The 24285-nt window shown below is 38.5% G+C and overlaps 1 protein-coding gene across 1 annotated transcript in view; it reads left to right on the top strand.

Moving 5' to 3' along the window:
- The window catches only part of BMP5 (bone morphogenetic protein 5), an 88201-nt gene extending 65356 nt beyond the window's left edge, over window positions 1-22845 (top strand). Inside the window, exons 4-7 of the mRNA XM_060788101.2 lie at window positions 5830-6027; window positions 8418-8494; window positions 11345-11455; window positions 19456-22845. Coding sequence (XP_060644084.1) covers window positions 5830-6027; window positions 8418-8494; window positions 11345-11455; window positions 19456-19605 — 536 coding nt within the window. The 3' untranslated portion in view covers window positions 19606-22845. The remainder of the gene's footprint in view (window positions 1-5829; window positions 6028-8417; window positions 8495-11344; window positions 11456-19455) is intronic.
- Window positions 22846-24285: the final 1440 nt, after the last annotated feature.

Raw genomic sequence — 24285 nt, 5'->3', positions numbered from 1 at the left:
GGTTCAAATCCGGGGAGAGCGTGGATGAGCTCCCTCTGTCAGCTCCAGCTCCTCATGCAGGGACATGAGGGAAGCCTCCCACAAGGATGACAAAACATCAAAACATCCGGGCGTCCCCTGGGCAACGTCCTTGCAGACGGCCAATTCTCTCACACCAGAAGCGACTTGCAGTTTCTCAAGTCACTTCTAAAATGACAAAAAAAGTTGAGTGAATGCTTTTGAAACTGACAAGGACTGGATAGATTGATTCATCCATCTCCATGACATTCACACACAAATACACAAGTCCTGTATTTTCTGGACACAGAGTATTCTTTATACATAGGAAGGAATGGATTATATCAGCAGTTTCTTAACTTTTTATGGGAACTGAAATGGTGGAAATCTGCCAATGTGACTATATGAAGTGGGGAGTGGGTTGTTTTGTCAGTTTTCCCAAAAGGAGAATCCCACGTAGGGATGTATGCAGTTTCAGGAGGCCTCTCCTCAACCTATATTTTGGACACCAGTCTAATCGGAACAAGGTGCCTATGGTAAAATGATTAACTAATACTGCATAATGAGATGCAATTATTGATTGAATTATGCAGGCCATGGTCCAAAACATAACTTTAGACATGCCTAAGGGCTTGGCTATGCCCAATGGGGCTCTAACATTTTTCCTTTGAAAACGAGACCCACAATTCATAATCACAAACGGCTTCTGAAAGGCCCTCAGGTTCAAAAGAAGTTTGCTCTGTAGCATGCGAGGGGCTGCTGTTTGGGAAACACAAGCCTAAATCTCCCTTGGGTGCAGGGAACTAGTTCCACAGTTCTTTGGCCCCTGGCCATAATAAATACGTGAAAGCTTCAGTTATGAAGCCACTAATTTTGGAGCAGTTTTGAGATCAATGGAGCAATTCTGAATTAAGTGCTTTGATGAATACAACATGCTTTTTCTGCTGCAGAATTAATTTATCGGCTTCTGTAATTCTACATTTACTTACCTGTAAACTCAGCAGCGATCATTGGGACTTACAACCAAGTAAATCTTTGTCAAATATGAATGATTATTTATTGATTTTTCCCAGTATGAGCACTGGGTTGTAATTTTATGAAGAAGGGTGGAAAAAATCTGCTCCTAACAGCTTACCTTGGCTGTTCAAAAGATCAAGTAAACAGAAGATAGAGAACCATATAAACTGCTTCTGTGTTTAAAGGTTATTTGGATTTTCACTAATTTTTAGGAATATCTCTGTATATCTTCAGGACTTATATAAACCTTAACTTGTGGGAACGTAATAGTTATCCCACAGCTGATGCGTGAGGGAAACCAAGAGGAAACTTAATAATATTGAACATTATTTTAAAGGGGGTTCTTGTCAGTTTGAAGACTTCTTACACAATATAAAACTTTGTGAATTCAGATAATGGCTTTACAGACTTTAAAATGTAAATATCTCTATAGTCTTTTGAAATGCCACATTCTCGAAGTCTAATATATATGTAATAGGCCTAAATCCCTTTGCTAGGGTGCATTTACACTATACATTTTGTGTAGTTTGACACCACTTGATCTGCCAAGGCTCAGTGCTATGGAATTATTGCAGCTGTAGTTTTACAAGATCTTTAGTCTTCTCTAAATGTTTCTTAACGAACTGCAACTTACAAATTTCTATAGTATTTAGTCATGGCAGTTAAAGTGGGGCCAAACTGTCTTGTCTCATATTTGGAAGTCCACCCCAGGGATTTCATCAGATGGGCCAAATTGCCTGTTTTGTGACACTTGGACCTCTCTTCAGGCACAGAACCCACCAGTTTCCATCACATGACGTCTATCTACTTCCAGTGGGGCTCTGTGCCTGAAGAGAGGTCCAAGTGTCACAGGAGGCAGCACCGGCAACACAGGAGGCTTTCTATGCTCCATGCAACAATGGGGGGAGGCCAGGCGGTGAGGTGAGAGTTGATGCTGGATTTGCACAATCCATGCCAAATCCCCTGTTGCCAACCGGATAGGTGACCTCAATGTCCTGTCTCAGTTATAGTAGATCTATTAAATCCGTGAGATTTCCCTAAGTTTTGACTTGCTTCTCAGCACCTGAAGTAACGGGTCTTGTCTAGATAGTATGAAATGGCTGTGCTGTGAATTGGCCATCTAACACCAAGCAGACACTTCAGATTCCTTGTTATCATCATGGACCAAATGCTAATTGCTCTCCAGTGGGATGGAAAGCAGTGATTTGTATTCATGTTTTTGATTTTAAAAAATAACATTAGTTGGTAGTTTGGGGATGGGAAAAGACGTGAAGCCCGAGAATGCATTATGGCCATAAATTTTAACTGTTGTTTACATTATTACACCATTCTCATAGCTTAGCTTGAGAGAAATTGGTCAGGATTACAGACTTTTTTTCTTTGTTTATCCATGTGCCACACCAGCCCAGAGGATCAATAACTAATTATGAGGGATTGGCTTGCTAGCCAAGGATTGTCTGGGTAGAATTAATATTTAGAAATCCATTCTACTGTTGACTGCGAGGGGCTGGTGGACCCCATAAGTGAAAAGGCTGGAATGGTTATCTGCTATGTACCATCTCCTGCATCTTTATCACCAAAAAAAAGAGCTTATTTTATAACTGTTTGATACCAGTGTTTGGTACCACAAAGTCTAGAAGGCCTAGAACTACACCTCGTTCCAGTATAGAACACAAGGTTTCTTAGATCAGTCAGACAAATATTAGTGTTTTATAGGCAAAATTAAATGACTGAGAGTACAGTTTTATGAGCGTTGATAGAATATCATTGCAGTCATAGAGTGCTGTCACATTTCATGTGTTTGAGAAGTCCATCTTTTGTGGAAGAAAGGGTGTTATGTTGGCCGCTACTTCAACAGCCGTGAAAGCAACTGGGATAAGGTAAGGATGGTATTCTAGTATTATGCCAGGGATGGATTGATGGAAGTACTGGATATGTTGGAACCAGTGCTTCCCCAGTCTCCAGGCATGCTTCAGGACAGACACAAAACTCAGTCAGCCCCAGTGCTGATGTAACTGGCTTGCCCCATATTTGAAAGAAATGTGATGGAAAGGATAGAAATAAAATAGGGAGAAGCTCACATGCAGCCATGTAGCATGAGTATGGCAGATTTTTTTAGGAGGTGGTAGTTCCTCTCCACAAAAGATAATTTACACATTGCTTTGTAAAAGGGATTGGATCATACAAATGATCAAATTTCTTCTCTCTTTATAGAAAGACTAAAAATTGACCATAGAATTGCACTGGAAGGCCTAGAGCTTCTTAGAGAAGTATCCCTCTAGGAATCTCAGATACTATATTAGCCAGTGACATAAAGGAACCAAAAGACAGCATTAGACAAAACCATGACTTAAAAAAATTAAAAGTATAAATAAAAGTTGCAACACCTACATTCATTCCTTTCCATTCTTTCCAGACTCGTTTCCCCAAAGTAGCATTTATTACAATTTTTCAGAATGTATGTGACCACGCACTCTGTCCCTGAGCTGCTTAAATTTCTCAATTCTTCTCTCCCTCCCTCCCAACGACTGCCCCACTTTTGCTGGGTTCTCTGTCACTGGAAACATCTTAAACCAATTTAAAGTGCTACACCTGAATAAACATGTTGTAAAAGTGTTTATGTATCGAAGTGGGTCAGTTCAAGGTACGGTATTTGGCTGCGACTTCTAATTTCTCTTTTTTACTGCGAAAGGGCTGCCAGGAGGAGGAAGTCTGAGCTGAATTAATACATTTGTTACAGGGGAAGTAGAATGGAAACTGCCTTGACCACAAATCAAACTGCCCTCTTTCATTTATGCCAATGATAGGGGTTTTTCTAAGAAATATAGTCCCTGGCAGAAAGCCACGGTAAGTTTGCCTTTAAAAGGGAAACCTATACGCTTATTTGCTTAAGGTTTACCCCATGGTTATTAGTAAGTTCTTTCTGTAGCTGGAACAGAGCTGAATGGCTCATGTACATTTGCAAGGCAGATGCTTCTATTGTTGTACAGTTTTAACAATTTCTCTCCTTCTGGTGTGTCACCAGAACAATAGATCAGAGGAATCCTGGGGCTGCCCAGCTCCCCTCCCTGCCCCATGCTGAGGCCATTCCACATTTCTTTACTACTTAAAGATCTTGGGTGTGCTTCCTCTTGTGCAGCTGCACAGCTTCACATGACACTGTCTCAGTTCCTGGCAGAGAGGCGGATTCTGCATAAAGTGCAGAGACACAAAAGTGTCTGAGTTGCCAAAACAAATTATGTGAAAAAGCTGGAGGCTTATATGTTAGAAACCCATATGGATGCAGCTTCAGCAGCACTCCACTCCCTAGCACCACTTCCTCTAAATCCTATGCCCAAATCCACTGGGGGGGGGGGGGTGATCAGTATCTATTGTCTATCTATTGTCTTCTGATTTTGGGTGGGCAACTGGTGCAAATCACTTGCAAAGGATAGTCCTGATGGATAAAGTGCTAAGCATGGTGACAAGGTCAGTACTGGGGGTAATGTAAAGAGAGCACTTTATTTATTTATTTATTTATTTATTTATTTATTTACAACATTTTTATCTCATATCAGCCTGAAGGCAACTCTATATCTTTGGAAGGGAACAGTCGTGAAGTGCCTAAAGATCAAAATTGGGGGACAGAATTATTTGGGGAACAATCTAGTCAAAGGCACAGTGGAACATCCTTCTTTTTAGTTCTTTTCGGAAGGTGGATCGGGTGAGCGCTAGTCTAATCTCCCTGGGAAGAGAGTTCCAGAGCCAAGGGGGCCACCACCGAGAATCCCCCTTCTCTCATCCCCACCCACTGAGCTTGTGATGGGAGTGGGAGTGAGAGGAGGCTCTCCCCAGAACATCTTAGAGATCATGTAGGTTCATAGGGGAAGATGCGGTCACGAAGATAAGTAGGTCCTAAACTGTATAGGGCTTTATAGATGATAACCTGCATCTTGAATTGAGACCGGAAACTTATTGGCAAGCCAATGGAGCTGTTTGACCATGGGGGTTGACCATTCCCTGTAGTTTGCTCCAGTTATCAACCTGGCTGCTGATCTTTGCACTAACTGCAGTCTCTGAGCCGTCTTCAAGGGCAGCCCTACATAGAGTGCATTGCAGTAATCCAACCTGGAGGTAACTAAGGCGTGGACCACCATAGTCAAGTCAGACTTTTTGAGGTGTGGCCGCAGCTGGCACACAAATCTCAATTGCACGAAGGCCCTTCCGGCCACCGCTGACACCTGAGCACCAAGCGTAAGCTCTGAGTCCAGTAACACCCCCAGACTGCGGACCTGTGTCTTTAGGGAGAGTGTAACCCCATCAAGCACAGGTTGCACCCTATATTCCGATCCATCAGGTGACTGACCTGGAGGACCTCTGTCTTGTCAGGTTAAGTTTCAGCTTGTTGGCCCTCATCCAGCCCATCACAGCAACCAGGCACTGGTCCAGGATCCAAGGGGCTTCCTTGGCATTTTGTGGAAAGGAGTAGTAGAGTTGAGTGTCACCTGCATAGAAATGGCACCGAACTCTGAAATTTACAGTTATTTCTTATGTGAAGCATCAATATGCATGGTACCTCCTTTTGGTTTTTGTTTGGTGAATAGGATTCTTGATGTACTCTTCTGATTTTTAACAAATAACAGATTTGTGATTTTAAAATTAGCTATTAGCTTCAGAGTTTGGAATTCTAGTGAGATTTCTATTTTTTATAATTTGCAAAATCAACAAGCTTTCCCTACCTAGCCCAGTTTATTTTATTTCTGCATTATGATCCATACATACTTTTTTCTAATATTGTCCATTCATCATATAGCTTCACTGCCTTCTATTTTGCAGGTCGCAGTATCAATGTGAAATCAGCTGGCCTTATAGGAAGACATGGCCCTCAGTCAAAGCAGCCATTCATGGTGGCATTCTTCAAAGCAAGCGAAGTCCTTCTTCGATCCGTTCGAGCTGCCAACAATAAAAAGAAAAACCAGAACCGCAACAAATCCAGCAGTCCTCAGGATTCTTCAAGAATATCAAGTGTTGCAGGTAAGGAAGTGGGTTCACATTTATTGAGAGAACTATACCTCCTTGTGCCTAAAAATAAGCATCTTGGAATTCACATTTTGTGCTGGTGGAATTACAAGCTACTGTGTTAAAAGTTATGCTGTTATTGCACACAAAGTCCATCATCAGTGGAGCCTTTGTTGAGAAGCCAGATTAAATATGTCAAATATCTACGGGCCAGCACCAGAAATAGGAAGGTGTTTTTGGTTTTTTTTTTTTGTCTTGTCAGGAGTGACTTGAGAAACTGCAAGTCACTTCTGGTGTGAGAGAATTGTCTGTCTGCAAGGACATTGCCCAGGGGACGCCCAGATATGTTGATGTTTTACCATCTTTGTGGGAGGCTTCTCTCATGTCCTCGCATGAGGAGCTGGAGCTGATAAAGGGAACTCATCCGCACTCTCCCCAGATGCAAATCTGCGACCTGTTTAACCGACTGCGCCATCGAACCCAATAAGAAGGTGATACTGATGGAAGATCTCTCAGAGACAACAGTGGCAACATTATTACTAAAGAAGCTAATACTGCTCAGAAGATGGCAATGGTAAACTCATGCTGAAGACCTTTACCTTGAAAACCTTATGATGAAACAACCCAAAATGAAACAGACAATAGTGCTGGAACATGAGACTCCCAGCCCAAAATGTGGGGAAACAAAGGACACGTAACATTGGGTCTAATGATGCAACTACGTAGGAGTCAAAAGAACGTTCAGCTGCTGAAATACACAAAAGTGAAAGGAAAGGCTGAAGCTGCACACTGTGTGAGAATTGAGAAGCATAGATCAGGGGATGCTAGGAATATAAAACAAGAAAGGAAACACAGAGATATTGGGCATACTTGCTGAGAATGAGTAAAAAGGGACAGGAATTGGATATTTTCGATCAGATAATTACATGGTATTTTATTCTAATACTGAAAATAAAAAAAATGGAGAAGCATTAATAGTGAGATAAGATATAGTAGAAATAGTCAGGAGTGCAATGTAAAGTTTGACTAAATAATATCCATAAGACATCAAGAAAAACTATCGATATAATTATGAGCCAAGTTTATGCACTCATCACAGATGATTATGATGAAGAGTATACTCATACGCCCCATGTAGGTCCTGTTTTCCAAGGTCTGTTGTTCTCACGTAATTGCTTTCCCCCATCATTTTTTTATTGTGTCAGAAGCGAATTGGGGGTACAGTTATAATGCATTTAAAAACACAAGCAAAGTTTTTTTTAATGCCATTATGCTAAATGTCTTTTGACCAGAAGCTGGCCACTTGGAATGCCTCTGGTGTCATTGTGAGAAGGTCCTCCATTGTGCATGTGGCAGGGCTCAGGTTGCATTGTAGGAGGTGGTTTGCTCTTCTCCACACTCTCATGTTGTGGACTCCACTTTGTAGCCCCATTTCTGATTCAGTTTGAGTCTATGTCAGGGGTCCTCAGACTTTTTAAACAGAGGGCCAGGTCACAGTCCCTCAAACTGTTGGAGGGGTGGATTATAAATTGAAAAAAACATGAATGAATTCCTATGCACACTGCACATATCTTATGTGGAGTGCAAAACCCACTTAAAACAATACAATAATTAAAATGAAGAACAATTTTAACAAATATAAAATCATTAGTATTTCAGTGGGAAGTGTGGGACTATTTTTGGGTGATGAGATAGGATTGTTGTTGTTGTTGTTGTTTGCTTTCAAGTTGTTTCAGACTTAGGTTGACCCTGAGCGAGGGCTGGGTAAATTACCTTGGAGGGCCGCATCCAGCCCCCGGGCCTTAGTTTGAGGACCCCTGGTCTATGTGGTTATTTCTAAGGGGAAAGTTGAAAGAGGATGATCATCTACATTCTCTGTATTGGATGTACTCGAAAGTTTGACCCTGAATGCCAAGGTTTGATTGTTTGGTCTTACATTTTGCATGCCTGATATAGGATAATCACAAACTATTAGCTTTTTTAAAAAAAGTAGCAAGAGCAAAGTAATTGCTAAGATTTGAATAATAGGCATACCTCTATGACGCACCTATTTGGATTGCATTTCACTTTTGCTGATATTTGTGGTTGAGTTATTTCCTGCCCCAGATTTTGAGGTATTTAAAGATGGCAGCCCTATCTCCACTTACTAGGAAATAAGCTGTTTCCATTCACTTGAAAGGGATTTATTTCAGAGTTGGTATGTATAATACTTAATGTTAATATCCTTCTGTCAGATTTTCTCTATTATTATTACAGAACTCCCACTATAGACAGCATTTGCCTTAAAAATACTTCATCTGTGAAATAGGAAATATCTTGAAAGTTTACTCAAATAACAAGAGGTGAAATACTGAATTTAGAAATGTAGAAGTATTTCATACAATGCACTTCTTTTCTTTTTCCAGATTACAACACAAGTGAGCAGAAACAAGCCTGTAAAAAACATGAACTCTATGTGAGCTTCCGAGACCTTGGGTGGCAGGTAGGGGCAATATTAAATCCTATTTTTCTTATTGATTTCACAGTCTTCCAGATGTTAATCACTAGAGTTTTGGGCCATTAGAAATTCTATCCAAGAATCTGGGAGGAACTTGAGTACTGACGGATAATATAGCACGTTCTGATAGTGTTACTTTCTGTAATTGTGGTCTTGTCATTATGTTTTAATGGTGGTGGGATTGCTTGTTCCCATTGGACAAGAGGGGCTAGACTTAAAATAGCATTGCTACTAAGAAGGTCTCCCAAATTAAACAAGCTTTTGCAGAGAAACAAGAGTAAATGTGTATGTGTGTTGGAAGAGGGTTGCATTAAATATGTGGTGAAACATAAAAATAAATCCTATACTGATTGGTTATTGCCCTGTTCAACAAGAACAACCTCAAACATTGGAGCTCCTAGATATAGACAAAAATAGTAAATAGATCTTTTGCTTGTTAACTAGCGTGAGAAATTGTGAACAAGAAGAAACTATTACAGAATAAAAGTAAAGCCCTAACGCTGGCATATAATGCATTGCATTATATGTCAGTGTAGATAGAGCCTAAAACTCTATAGATTCTAACTTGTGGTTAAAATCCGGAAAGGGGGTGGGATCAACTTTGCCAGGAGAGGGATACATGTGATTAACCATGTGTACTCTTACATTTTGTGGTGGGTAAAGTAATCCTATCAAAGGTCCATCTCAGAGACCCTTTCACACAATCCTAATGCTATCATTCCATTTTAACTGCTATGGAAACTTTTTAGAAAATGAAGAACCATCACAAGGATGGAGAAAATCACTTTTTTGTAGACTAGCTGTAATCTTTCAAGTTACATTTATAGGTTTAGTAAGTCAAAACCTAATAGTTAATCCCAACTAGAACAGGTTAATTGCTTCAGTGGAACTTTCGTAACTGCTTATTTATTGCCCCCCCTCCTTGATTCATGGCCCTATAGCCCGAAAAAACCCACAAGAACCTAATAATAATAATAATAATTCATAATAATTCATAATAATTCATAATAATAATAATAATAATCATCATCATAATATTTCCTCGAGACAGGGCACAACATCGTTAAAAACACATAATCATAAAGCATATAAAATATATATATTAAGAAATATTTCTATGAAATACATATATTAAAATACACAGAACAAAGATTAAAATACAGGAAACACAAGACATAAGTTTAAAATTCATAGTAAAAATTTGACTAGATAGATAGATATTGAATATGTGCAATGACTGACTACTGGAATGACCCTGGATTATGATTGTGGATGGTGTGGTTTTAATAGTGAATGTCATGTTTATTAATGTTTTAATGTGTATTAATTCTTATTTTTATTTTTATTGTATGTTGTTTTAAGGTGTTGAATAGTTGCATACATGTAAAGCTTCCTCGAGTCCCCTTCAGGGTTGAGAAAGGCGGGGTATAAACAGTTAGGCTTTCAATTGACTCCTAAATTCCAACAGCTGATTTACTTGCATTGAACCCCTCAGATTAATGCAGTAGTTAATTAGGCATGGGCAATCCATGGTTCTTAATGGTTCTAAAGTACTTACAAAAAAAGGGGGCCCTGGTGATTTGCTTCTACAGTGTTGCTGAAGTTCTGGCGGTGAAAATTTCAGAACTCTAACAAAACTTTCAAAATTTCACTATAAATGGCAGTTCCTAATTGGTTCTGTCATAAAAATCACCAATAACGAAATAATAATGACATTTTGAAAGTTTTGTTAGCGTTCTGAAATTTTCACCAACAGAACTTTAGCAACACTTTAGAAGCAAAGCACTAGTTTTAGCAATACTTTAGAAGCAAAGCATGAGCACCCTCTAGTTTTGTAAGTACTTTAGAACCATTTAGAACCATGGATTGGCTATGCCTAGTAGTTATGCAGTTATGGCTGCACTTAATGAAGAAAGAAAATCCATGAGTCAGAAGGCTTGGTCATATGTCATCTACTGTTTCTTCTTGCTTAGTTGTCAGTATTGACATGACAGTATGAGGAAACATAAAGAAGTTTCCCATATTCACTACTAACTTTCTAAAAACCATGCCCTGCAACACTGCACAAATGACCATCTTTCCAGGCTACAGCTCCTGTAGTATATTTAGTTTACATCTCTGACTGCAGCTCATTGGTCATATGTAATCCTAACACTACCACCTATAGAAATTGAAAGAGTGGTGTTGAAAGCGGCAAATCATTTCAGAGCAAAGGGGAAGTTCAGCTCTAGGAATGGAAGGCCAAGAAATACATTGGGTTTGCCTTTCCCTATGAAAACATCTATTTTGCACCTCCAGGGACCGACAGTGGGGAAAAGCACCCCTCATCTGGAAAATCTGCATATTTGCAGGTTTGTAGTGAATACAAAATAACCAGTACAGAATCATGCTTATTTCTGAAAATTCTGCATGATTCAAACTATATATATTTGAAAAATGCGTAGAAGCACATTTTCATCATTTTCATCAATGGATAAAATGTATTAAAATGAATACATTAAAGAAAATGCATTAAACATATGTATCTTAGGGAAAATGCACACCTATTTCTGTGTGAATTTTTTTAAGTCCCACAACACAGGGATGGATCAAGAAATGCTAATGGGATCCTTCTTACTGAAAATGAATCATCTTTTCAAAATGACTGATCAGTTCATGCACATTCATCTATTGATTTCTACCCAGAATCTAAAAAAAGTATTTGTAGGTGGAGTTCAGTTTTCAGTGATCTTTCATGTATTCTAGATATTTTCAACTTCTTAATACAAACTAGTGTGGCTTTTCTGCAGGATGTTTTTGACTTTGCATTTTTAAATATTCTGTGTTTACTTTTAGGATTGGATCATAGCTCCAGAAGGTTATGCTGCATTTTATTGTGATGGAGAGTGTTCATTTCCTCTCAATGCCCATATGAATGCTACAAATCATGCAATAGTTCAGACTCTGGTATGTATGTGTTTCCAAATATTTCATGAAAATTAGGTTATGAATTAATGAATGAGTAGAGCAGATGATTAATCCCATTGATTTCCATAGGATTTCACTTAAACCTGTCAAGTTTTGACACATTTTTCTTGTCTCTCTAATGAAAAAGACACAAGAGAAACATGTAAATATCCAACTGTAGTAGGTTGTTTTGTTTTTAAAAATGCATCTTTCTTTGCAGCAGTTTTTATAAAAGAATATATACACATGCATACATATGTGTGTGTGTGTGTGTATACACACACACACATTATACTAGCATTCCTTGTCAAACAGAAACAAACCAGATGTTCTTAATACCATAAGAGAGTCTTTGAATAGTGTTTTACTCCTAAGTTGCTATAATTTTGGCAATGGCTTTTTATTCATTTGTCTCAGCTCTGCCTACCGTACTCACACCAATGTATTCTATAACACTTTATGCCAAAACTGTACATATCTGCATTTCCCTTAGGGTACAGCCATTAACAGATTGTGTAGCTCTATTTTGATCTCTTACCCAGCACAATTGTGAAATAGAGTGATCAATTGTGTATTTTCAAAAGCCAATAGGAAATTTACCTCCCCCTTCAAGAACACCTATTTGCTGGGATATCTTCATATGATATGCAAATAATTGTCATACAGTCCTCACGCTCATGACAACAAAACAAAACAATAAAACATGTCTGGCACAACCTCATTACATGTTGTTTGGTCCTCATTCTGGAATTTTACAATTTATATGTATGTACTAGAGGTATGCAATTTTTTATTAGTTCTCATAAGTCGCATTGTTAAATACGTACTTACGACATAATATCTGACATGTGGCCGTGGCCCACCCCAAAAAATTAAGAACCAAAACTTACCCAATACTTTTTCATTTGCATATTGTAAATCTTGGAAGCCTCCCAAAGTTAGTTTGATTTTCAATGCAAGGAAGTAAAGCAAAGCCAAAAAGGCTGCCATTCCTCTTTGAATTAATGGCCTTGCCATTAGGAGAAAGAAGCAGCAGGCAGAAAGCAGAGTTCACTGGGAAAGAAAGCACAGAATCCTGGGAAATGTAGTTTGGGAAGGTGAGGAGCCCTATGCCAGAGAATTCAAAATGCCCTGCCCTAAACTACATTTCCCAGAATTCTGCTTGCGCCAGAAAGCCCCAATTGGGAAGAAGATTTGTCTCTCAGTAGCAGCAGCCAGCCAGAGTTCCAATAAATTATTGAATCTGCAAAGAGGAAGGCTGACCAATACTTCTAGTAAGTAAATCTCTGTGTTGGACTAGGAAGAAATCCTGAAATGGAAATTCTATTGATTAATATGAGAATAATTCAATAAGATAGCTGTTGTGGCTTAAAAAAAACGTTTTTGTCAAAACTTTAAAAAAAATCCTAAAATTAGTAGTTGTATGAATATTTCTGAAAGTTGGGAGGAATGATCCCGTTATCTTGTGTCATTTTATAGAACATTCAAGGAGATAGCTCTTGTAGTGTTTTTTAAATGTTGTTTTAAAAAACTTTGAAAATTCCCCAAAACTTTGTGGAGAAGTGAAACACTCTGAAACTTGATGGGCAAATAGTGGTAAATGTGTTCTACCATTGTAGCACATTTCACCCCAATAACTGTAACAACGAGCAGGAAAAAAGCCCCTTGTCATGATGCCAAGGTTCTGTTGGTATTCAGGCAGAGGTGAATCAAACAAACATCCAGTTTGTATCAAAAAGTTTAATTAAAGCAGCACTTACTTTTTGGCTATTTTAATAGTCCAAAATATAAAACATAAAGATAGCACTTAGCCACAGAATATAAAACAAAAACTGATAGCAAATGCTTCACCGTAGTCAAAGGTCCAGTCCAGTGGTCAAATGCCAAGAGTTCAATTAGCAAAGTCCAGGGATCAAGAGTCTATACCGTAGTCAAACGCCAGTTCAAAGATTCAAGGGGTCAAGAGACAGGTCAGGACACCAAAAATCCAGAAACCTGGGGGAAAACCAGCAATATCTAACACCAAAATAGCACAAATACTTTTCCCCTCAAAGATCAGCCCCAAGGTTAGCTCTTTAAATCCAGTAACATCCAGCTGCAACCCATCCTTTGCATGCCTCTACCCTTAATTGCTTTTACCTCTAAACTGTTATTTACAAATTACTTAGCCCTTTAGAACTAAGGCTTACATTAACCCTTCCATCACCAACTGCTAGGTCTTCCACCACAAACCACCATCAACTGTGGGACATGATACATGACACCCCTGAAGTAATTATGTGCAATTACTATAATAAAAAGTAACAAAATTGTGTTATTCTTGTTATAGTAACAAAATTTTCACTAACTATACTTTAGAAATTAAATGCCAGTGCCCCCTAATTTTTTTATCAATTGCAGGTGCCTATTTTACCCAATATAGCAAGTCTTGTTTTTTTTAAAAAAAAAAATCACACAAACCCTACAACCATTCCTTTCCAAGAAAGATGCAGGGAAGGGCTGAGTTTGGAAAACATTTTTTTCAAATGTAAGTAATCCTGAGTATATTATTTTAGTTTGGGGATAGTTTGGGGATAGCCCCAAACTAACTATATGAGTTGTTCTTCCATCCCTGTCTGGTGCCACCAATTTTAACTTACAGTGTTGAGAATGCCAAATAGATATGTTGCTTATGCAACACACACACACACAATCAATAAAATAAAATGTATTTGGGATTTCCCCCCTCTATTTCTAAGTAGTCATGTGTATATGTTTACAAGCCACCAATAGACTTATGGTGACCCCAAACATTTCATGGGGGGCAATTATAAGAAAAGTTTCTCAAGTCACTCCTGACACCAAAAAAAAAAAAAAAAAAAAAAACCAACCCAAAAAACAAAAACTAAAAAAGAAAAGGATACTCAAAGTCATTTTGCCAGTTCCTTCGTCTGAAATGCAACCTACAGCAACTGGTATTCATTGGCAGTCTCACATGCAAGGACAAACCAGGGCTGACATTGCTTAGCTCCCAAGATCAGATAGGAATTGGTGCTTTTGTAATATTTAGGCTTGATTTTTATGCAACCCGTGGCGCAGTGGGTTAAAGCACTGAGCTGCTAAAGTTGCTGACCAAAAGGTCGCAGATTCGAATCCGGGGAGTGGCATGACCTCCCGTTGTTAGCCCCAGCTTCTGCCAACCTAGCAGTTCAAAAACATGCCTATGTTAAGTAGATCAATAGGTACCGCTCCGGTGGGAAGGTAACGGCGCTCCATGCAGTCATGCCGGCCACATGACCTTGGAGGCGTCTATGGACAGCTCCGACTCTTTGGCTTAGAAATGGAGATGAGCACCAACCCCCCAGAGTCGAACACGACTGGACTTTATGTCAGGGGAAAACCTTTACCTTTACCTTTTATGAAACCAATTATTTACATAATTAAAAATTATTCAGCAAATAAATAGGTTTACAGTGGAATCAATGATAGGCAAATTCTCCTTAGCTTTATTTGAGGGAGAGGCTGCAAACATGTTTTACATAGGGGAATGCTTTTTTTTTTTTTTTGGCAGAAGTGGGGTTATTGATTTTTTCTCTTTTTCCCAGCCAATCTTCCCGAGACAAACAGATGATTTTGAAATTTCTTTTTTTCACCACTTATTTAGTTTACCTCTACAACACCCTGTTGGCTGAGTCTTCCTTCCTGAAGAACCCGCTGTCATCTTAAGCTGGTTCTACACCATAGAATTAATGCATTTTGACTCCACTTTAACTGCCATGGCTCAAGGTTATGAAATTCTTGGAGTTGTACTTTGGTGAGACACTGGCACTCTTTGACAAAGAAGGTTGAGTTAAAGACCTTCTAAAACTACACCTTCTATTATTCCATAGCATTGAGCCATGACAGTCAAAATGGCATCAAACTGCATTAATTCTATAGTGTAGAGCCAACCTTACAGAACACATAAAACACTTCTTTAAATAAGTGCCCATTCCTAGAATTTAAGGCTTCTGAGGACTATCTTATACAAAACCTAAAGAAGTCCCTACTACTTACGATTACACCAAAACATTTAATAACAGAAACCACATTTTAAAGGAAAAATCCGATGCCTTTATGGTATGTAACCAGTGATGATGTGAGTAGGGCTGAGTATGAATTAATCCCTAGGTACAGATTATCATACTAAAATAAAATTATATTTATTTCAGGAAATCAGCGTTTACAGGCATTTTAGGTACTTCCAGATGGACAGTTCCTAGCTCTACCCAATCACTGCTATTGTGCTCTAAGCGACAAGTGGGAATAGCAGCAATTGAGTTTCTGCATGCATTGTGTATTTAAGACATCATCTCACCTTGTGGACATGCGATAGCATCTGCATTGACTAATGGAGCCAAACAGGAAATTGAGTGTCAATTTAGCTAACAAGTCATGATTATTATTTTTTAAAGGAAATTTTTTTATTCACACTGGCTCATAAATCTTAGTAACAAGGTTGTTTCTCAGAAATGTGAAGGTTTCCCAAATATAATTTGCATGCACTTTTAAACCTTTGCCTCATTTTCTTGCTAGCTACGGTCAATTTCCATGAATAAGAATGCACATTACCGCAGAGATTTCCGAATTGTGTGTCACAATACGTTAGCTGCAGCATGTTGGCATGTCTCATGAACATAATGAGAAACCTCTAGGTCTATGTGAAATAAACAATAAATCATATATATTTAAAGTTTTCATAACATATGTTGTATCTCCATACATGTTGTTACTATGATTTGTGTGTCCGTCCATCCATATCTCTTATAAGGAGTTGGGTTGCTAATAAAACTGAATTACTTTGTTGTGATATGATGCAAATCTAAAAAGTATGTCTCCACCATGAAATGCTCTGGAAACTCTGCCTTAGTGTGTACTTGTTTTGTTATGGAATTTCCTGAGTCAGTTGTATTTGATCCAACAACTTGTTCTGTTAATTTAATTCTACAGTTAGACTTAATAAAAGATAAAATTAATCAGCTTTTGAGCAGGTTGCAAAAGCATTTTGTCCAGTTGTCTTCATTGCACTCAGATGTCAAAGTATCCAATATAAGAGAAACATTCTTAAATTATAAGTAAAAAATGAATTTCTGGTCAAAGGGACGACTCTCAGGCATTACTCACAGGGAAAATGTGTAGTGTAAGCCCTAGATGTAAACTTTCACTACTTTCATTTTTGTAAGAAGCAGTGAGTAATTTTAGTAAAATTCCTTTCTCTTGCAAAAAAAAGCAATCAAAATCTGTTCACAATTAGAAACTTATTTTGCACAAAATTTACAGAAAACAGCATTTTTTGTGCAGAAAATGTTTATTGAACAAGACACATTTTGCTCAAATCAAGTCTGTTATAACAGTATTTCCTGTGAAAGAAACACCTTTTTGTCGCAGAAAATATTTTTTGACAGATATGTTTATTTTTGACAAAATGTGTTGTTTTCTAAACTAAACAACTAAATGCAAATTAATCCCAAACTGTGAAGAGTCTTACCAGCCCAGATTCCTTTCAGTATCTGTATCTGAGTATCCTTTCCATACCTAGCCTGGAGCCCCTGGTGGCACAATGTGTTAAACCCTTGTGCCGGCAGGACTGAAGACCAACAGGTCGGAGGTTTGAATCTGGGGAGAGCGCGGATGAGCTCCTTCTGACAGCTCCAGCTCCCCATGCGGTGACATGGGAGAAGCCTCCCACAAGGATGGTAAAACATCAAAACATCCAGACATCCCCTGGGCAATGTCCTTGCAGATGGCCAATTCTGCCAATTCTTGCGACTTCCATTTTCTCAAGTTGCTCCTGACATGAAAAAACAAAAAACAAAACAAAACCCTAGCCTAAGCACATCCTTTCTCAGACTTCTGCAACATATTACCAACATATAATCTTTTTAATGTTCTATCTTCAGAGAGCCTGGCTGAGAAATTACCAAACAAATTACAAAACAAAAATTGTGCTTTCCAGTGTTGGAAATGGGAAGCTTTTGGTTGTCCAAAATAAAACTGGATTTGTGCATTCTCAACATTTCTCCTCACCTTTATTAAATAACCTCAGAAATGTGCTTAAACTTTTACTAGGTTTTGTGTGTGTTTTTAGGATTTATGGTTGTTTGAAAAAACATCTCTTTGGGGTAAATGGTCTCTTCATGGTAAGAGTTGTATGAAAACTCCTTCCCAGTTGCCTGCTTTGTGTTCTCTGGCAAATACTACAGGCTTATATTGCTGCTGGGCAGATAGCTATAGCAGACTTTAACAGTCTTACCAAACAAATGAAACTTATTATTTCTGAAGCTTTTATTCAGGCTTTAATAATCTCTTTGTCCTTTCTGTTACTACTCCCTCGTCTGTGGCCTCCTGCTTGATTTCCAACTCACCCAACATGTGCAGAATATTACATCTAACTGATTTTCAAGCAGGAAGGTCCTGTGTTTCCCTCGTTCTCAAATTTCTCAACTATTTTCCTCATACCTTGCCCCCCTTACAGTTATCCTAGGCTTTCTCTACACCATAGAATTAATACAGTTTGACACCATTTTAACAGCCTTGGCTCAATGCTATGGGAATTGTAATTTGGTGAGACACCAGCTCTCTTTGGCAGATAATACGTGGTTTTGTGTCCTCTGCACTTGGGGGATCTGAAGTTCAGTTCTGTATCACAGTTATTTAGCTTGACTTAAATCCCATATTCCTTGAACTGCTGAAAGCAGGCACTTCTCAACCAATCCCCAAGTTTTAGGTGCACGGCAAAATGTTCTTAAAAGCCACATACTTGGGGTTTGCTTGCTGGGATTTTGGCTGGTATGTTGAAACTCTTTTTCTTCTATCTTGCCAATCAAACCAAGTAGTCTCAATTGTACCTCATGTACGTACTACTTTTATGGTCATCTGTAGAACTGAGAATGAGAAAAGTGAGTATCAGCTATGCACACAACAGACAGAACTGGAATATTTAATAGTGCTGTCCATCTTTTAAGCACTCTTCTTTCAGCTTTATTGATAGATGAGAGAGTTACAAGCCTTTTAAGAAGATGAGGACCTTGTGTGATAGTTCTAAGCTCCCATTAGTTTTCTAATCTTGTGGAAACATGGAACTCTTGCAAGTGGTCTTCCTCTCAAAATACTTGAGACAAGCTTTATATATATATATATATATATAGAGAGAGAGAGAGAGAGAGAGAGAGAGAGAGACTGAGTCCAGGTTATTTGAAGGACCATATCTCTCTTTAGGGACTTATTAGACCACTATGATCATCAAGCACATTTGGTGGGAACAAGGGAGAAAGGGCCTTTTTGGTGGCTGCTCCCAGACTCTAGAACTCTCTCCCAAAAGACATCAGGATGATTTCATCCATGCTTGCCTTTTGCAGACAGGTGAAGACAAATTTCTGCCATCAGGCATTTATAAATGGGCACTGTGCTTTTATTCTATCTATCATCTCTCTCTCTCTCTCTCTCTCTCTCTCTCTCTCTCTCTCTATCTATCTATCTATCTATCTATACACACACACACACACACACACACACACACAATTTCATGGCTGAGTGAGGACTTAGTCCAGGTCTCCTTTCTCCAGTCTAACATTTGATCTAACTGTCTAAAATTAGTCTCCCAAGTCAGTTTTGTCACTTTTTTCTTTCTTACTATGTCAACAGATTACGATTGCATGAAACATATTCCAGCTGCATGAAACATTCTCTTTCCTAACATTTCACGAATCTAACGAAGTTGGCCCCAGTCCATGAAAGCTTGACAAGAAGCACGTTAATCTTTAAGAAGCCACAGAACTATTTTTGTGTGTTCGCTACCTTCCCGTATTACACGGTGGCTAAACAAAAACAAAAACGGATAGCACTTTACTGTGTGAAATACAAAAAGCACACTATTTTTGCAATGTAATGTCAGTGCAAGTAGAAAATACACATATTGTATTATTAGCAGTGGAAATAATTCTATGAAAAAAGGCTTCACTTATCCCATTTCTGTTTTTCAGGTCCATCTGATGTTCCCAGATCATGTGCCCAAGCCTTGCTGCGCTCCAACAAAACTGAATGCTATCTCCGTGCTCTACTTTGATGACAGTTCAAACGTTATTTTGAAAAAATACAGGAATATGGTGGTACGGTCATGTGGTTGCCACTAGCCCCGGTATTTAAATCAGAAGAGATTGAAGACCAGCATTTTAGCAGAGCTATGCAAAATGTCTTGTCAGATATGCCACTGTATTTGTGAGCAGAGAACTTGGGACCATTTCATTACATTTCTCCAAAGGGAGCAGGGGAGGGGCTAACATCATTGGAGGCAATAGCATGGTTTCTTTCTTTTTACCACAGTTTATTTTCATTTTGCTGTCTGGACACCATTTTGCATCCTCCACAATGCCCCAAATGTAGCATAGCTTGGGGGGAGGGGGCATGGCGGAGGGATGAAATTGACGTTTACTACAAAATATGAAGAGTCTATATATTACCAAAGTAATTTCTCCTCCTACTAAAGCAGTGGTTCTCAACCTTCCTAATGGGTTGTTGTAGGTTTTCCGGGCTGTATTGCCATGTTCTTGAAGCAGTCTATCCTGACGTTTTGCCTGTATCTATGGCAGGCATCCTCAGAGGTTGTGAGGTCCTTCCTAATGCCGTGACCCCTTAATACAGTTCCTCATGTTGTGGTGACCCCCAACCATCAAATTATTAATTTTTGTTACTTCATAACTGTAATTTTGCTACTGTTATGACTCGTAATGTAAATATCTGATATGCAGGGTGTATTTTCATTCACTGGACCAAATTTGGCAGAAATACCCAATACACCCAAATTTGAATACTGGTGGGGTTGGGGGTGAAATTGATTTTGTCATTTGGGAGTTGTAGTTCCTGGGATTTACAATCAAAGAGCATTCTGAACTCCACCAATGATGGAATTGAACCAAATTTGGCACACAGAAATTCCATGACCAACAGAAAATACTGGAAGGGTTTGGTGGGCATTGAGCTTGAGTTTTGGAGTTGTAGTTCACCTACATCCAGAGAGCACTGTGGACTCAAACAATGATGGTTATGGACCAAAATTTGTACAAATACTCAATATGCCCAAATGTGAACACTGGTGGAGTTTGGGGAAAATAGACCTTGACTTTTGGAGTTGTAGTTGCTGGGATTTAGAGTTCACCTACAACCAGAGAACATTCTGAACCCCACCAATGATAGAATTTGGCCAAACTTCCCACTTAGAATCCCTATGACCAAAGAAAAATACTGTGTTTTCTTACGGTCTTTGGCGACCCCTCTCACACCCCCTTGCAACCCCCCCCCCCCCCGGGGGTTCTGACCCCCAGGTTGAAGAATGTTGTCCTAAAAAATGAGAAAAAGAAAAAAAAATCAGAATTTTTTTTAGAGTATAACTTCTAAGAAATTTCAACTTAGCTTTTAATTTTATAGTATAAATGAAAAATTGCCTCTCCTTTTCTCTCTCTCTGAAAAGTGATTTCCGCAGCAAGTTATTCCAGTCTGCCATTTCTCATTTCATGTACAGTATTATGTACATAGTAGCTTTTATTTATTTAAAGATATATAGTTTCTTTTGTATGGATGGCCGTTCAAATGCTTTATTAATACGAGTTTATCTTACTACGTCGTAGAACATTGAAGACAGATTTTCAGTTAATCATGCTGAGATTTTTTTCTATATTTAAAAAATAAGGCCTTTGTACAGTGCTCTCTTTTTTCCTTTTCGAACACAGAAACGCCAGAACTCCTGTGACTGTTTTATATTGTTAAAGGAAATTGAATACATTTGGCTACATTGTGCCAATGAAAACTCTGGCGGGCTATTTATTTAGAAAAGGCACTGAAAAAGGGCGAAAAGATTGCTTAGCTTAACACAATTCTCCTTTTAGAAGTTCAGCTCCATTAGATAAAGTAAGACATTGAATCATGTTTAAATAAATAAATGGTAGTTTAAATGTAGAGCCTGAAAGATTGCACATAATTGTGAGAGCTGTTTTCTTGAGCGTAGCCAGTGTAACAGTAGGAACCATGTTACTTCTCTTTACTCGCGGCTTGCAGATTTTGCTGGAGGCCCATTGCTTGTATCCAGAGTTTGGGATGGGGAGCAATAATACAACATTCTTACCTCACATAAAAACATGCTATTGATCTATTGTCTCTCTAACACAACTATGCTGCAGTTCCTCTTCATAGACCAAATTAGCCAGACATCTTTCTTGATGAGAGTTAAAAAAACAAACTCTTATGCAATTTTCATAGAGGAATATTTGAATGAAGCAGATGCCCATTTACCAGATATTCCACTTCAATCACTTACATTCCCACCATGGTGGCGCAATGGCGTTAAACCCTTGTGCCATCTGGACTGCTGACCTGAAGGTTGGGTTGCTGACTTGAATGTTGCTGGTTCAGGTCCGTGAGATGTGGTGAGCTCCCACCTGTCATCTCTAGTTTGCGGGGACATGAGAGAAACCTCCCACAGGATGGTAACACATCCGGGCATCCCCTGAGCAATGTCTCTGTAGACAGCCAATTCCTTCACACCATAAGTGACTTGCAATATGTTCTCAAGTTGGTTCTGACATGATAAAAAAAACCTTACATTCCTAGCCTACGGATGTCTATCCTGATATAATTCCCACTATAGAGCCTACTCCCTTGCATATTATCTCTTCCATGTACCAGTTAAGTCCCAATGAAGTCAAAAGGTCTTGGTTTTGAGTAGATTTATTTAGATTTACACTATATATCCCTCCTGCTAGCATTATTACATAAGATTTCTCTGTGTGGTACAGGGGTGGATGAGAGAGCACAAGCTATATCAATAATGTGGCCAAGTGTATTGAGTTTCAGAAAAATCTATCTCACTTCGGAAGAACATCTGAAATTGTGATATTTTATCATCTTGTTAAATTTGTTGAGATACAAAATAAACATGTTTTGCAGAAGGTTTTTTATTACATGATGCATTTCCATTGCTTTTAACTATGTTTAACTTACCACAAAGCCTTGCTTAAATTGCAGTTCATGAACTGTAATGTATATTAATATCGATACCACCAATAAATGTGCTGGTTTGAGAAGAATTTGAGGAATCACAAATGTCTCTTCCTGCGAAGTCTGCTCCAATTTGTTTGGAAATCATTTTTAAAGGAAACGGATTTGTTTGTGAATTAGATAGAAGGTTATGATGTTTGGAACTGAGTTTATTTTAAATAAAGTTTGAAAAAATGTATTTTGGGGTACATTAAGTAATATATTTTTGAATAAAGGTGTACCATTTTGAGTGTATGAAATTGAAGATTATATTATTCTTTGAAATGTCCTGTCGGAAGTTAAGTCTATATTTTAAGATCTAATAAACTTGAAATCTTAACTCACTCTGCCATGCCTTTTCTTCCCGGACTGTGCTATATGAAAAGATTGTGTTCACTTTAATAGGAAGGCAAACAATCCCTTCTTGAAAAGGGAGGATTGGATCCAAAGTTTTTTGTTCTTCATGAATGGAGAGTTCTATTCACAGAATTGCTCCTTCTGAGTCCAAATGAAAAAAAAAATGGATTAATTTCCAAATAATTATGGTGAGGGGAAGGAAAGTAGTTGAGAACTTTCTAGCTTGCTCTGGGTGGATTACACATAGTGACAGAAAACTAAACCTCATGAAATGTCAACAACCTTTCTACTGTTGTAGAACATTCAGTTTACACCAACGACAAAAATTCACTGTAAACAAAGGCAGCTGGGGAGATTTTCAAATGTATTGCCAGTGTTACTATTGCTTCTGTTTGGAAGGGAAGAAAATTGGCACAATGATTTTCCCATGCTCCAGAGCCTTGTGTTTCTATATGCCATGGGGATTTTAGTTGTATATGCATCCCGGCATGCCTCTTTCTCACAGTAGCTAATAAAACACTTTCTATGTGTCTGTCAATGTGATGGGGAGAAAAATCTCATATAACATTTCCTTACAAATCAATAGACAAGGTCATTATGTTGCCCTGCAAGATTCTTAGGGAAGTTTTCTCGGTCCATTTTAAATTAGTTTAAACTTTCAGGGTCCTTAGAGAACGTGGTGGATTCCTAATTATATTTGGAAAGCAGTTAGCTAAACATGTAATGACCTATAGGAAAACACAGTTCTGGGTGTACTTTGACAGGCAATTCCAAATTACTTAAATCAATATGAGGAGCACCTAGTGGCACAGAGGATTAAAGCTCAGAGCTTTTCCAGCAGGTCATTCCATAGTCTTGGGGAGGCCTATGAAAAGGTCCTCTGGGTGACAGTTGCCAGCCAGACTCTGGCTGGCTGGAGGAGCTACCCCCCAGAGAACCTAAACATCCATGGTGGATTGATACTAAAACAACATTTGCCCGTGTTTTCCAGGTTTAATTCAAAGTGTTGGTTTTCACCAGGTTGGAGCATGTATGTTTAGAAGACTGTTCTATCTCTTTATGAATTGGTGTAGTTGTTATGATTTTTAGGAGAGCTTTGCCAGAGAATATTGTTGCTCACAGTGCTCTGTTTGTCAGACACAAAGGAGAGGACTTTCTCAGATTGTGTAATGCACCCTCCTGTTACAGTTGGCTCTGGTTAAGAAAAGGTGTTAAGATCCACCTCTTTAACTTAATCCATTTCAATTATTTTAGTATGATACATTTTTATAGAAATTGCATTTTTAAATTCGCATATACATTGCCTCATTTGATTTTTATTTTGCAAAAAAGGACAGTATAATAAATAAATAGACTTTTTTAAAAGTCCTTTGTTATTTCATGCATTTCTGCCACTGTCCTGCAGCATTAAGAAGAGACGATGTCTC

This window comes from Anolis sagrei, chromosome 1 (assembly GCF_037176765.1).
Source record: "Anolis sagrei isolate rAnoSag1 chromosome 1, rAnoSag1.mat, whole genome shotgun sequence".
Classification (NCBI taxonomy): domain Eukaryota; kingdom Metazoa; phylum Chordata; class Lepidosauria; order Squamata; family Dactyloidae; genus Anolis; species Anolis sagrei.
This window is presented reverse-complemented; position numbering and strand designations above follow the sequence as displayed.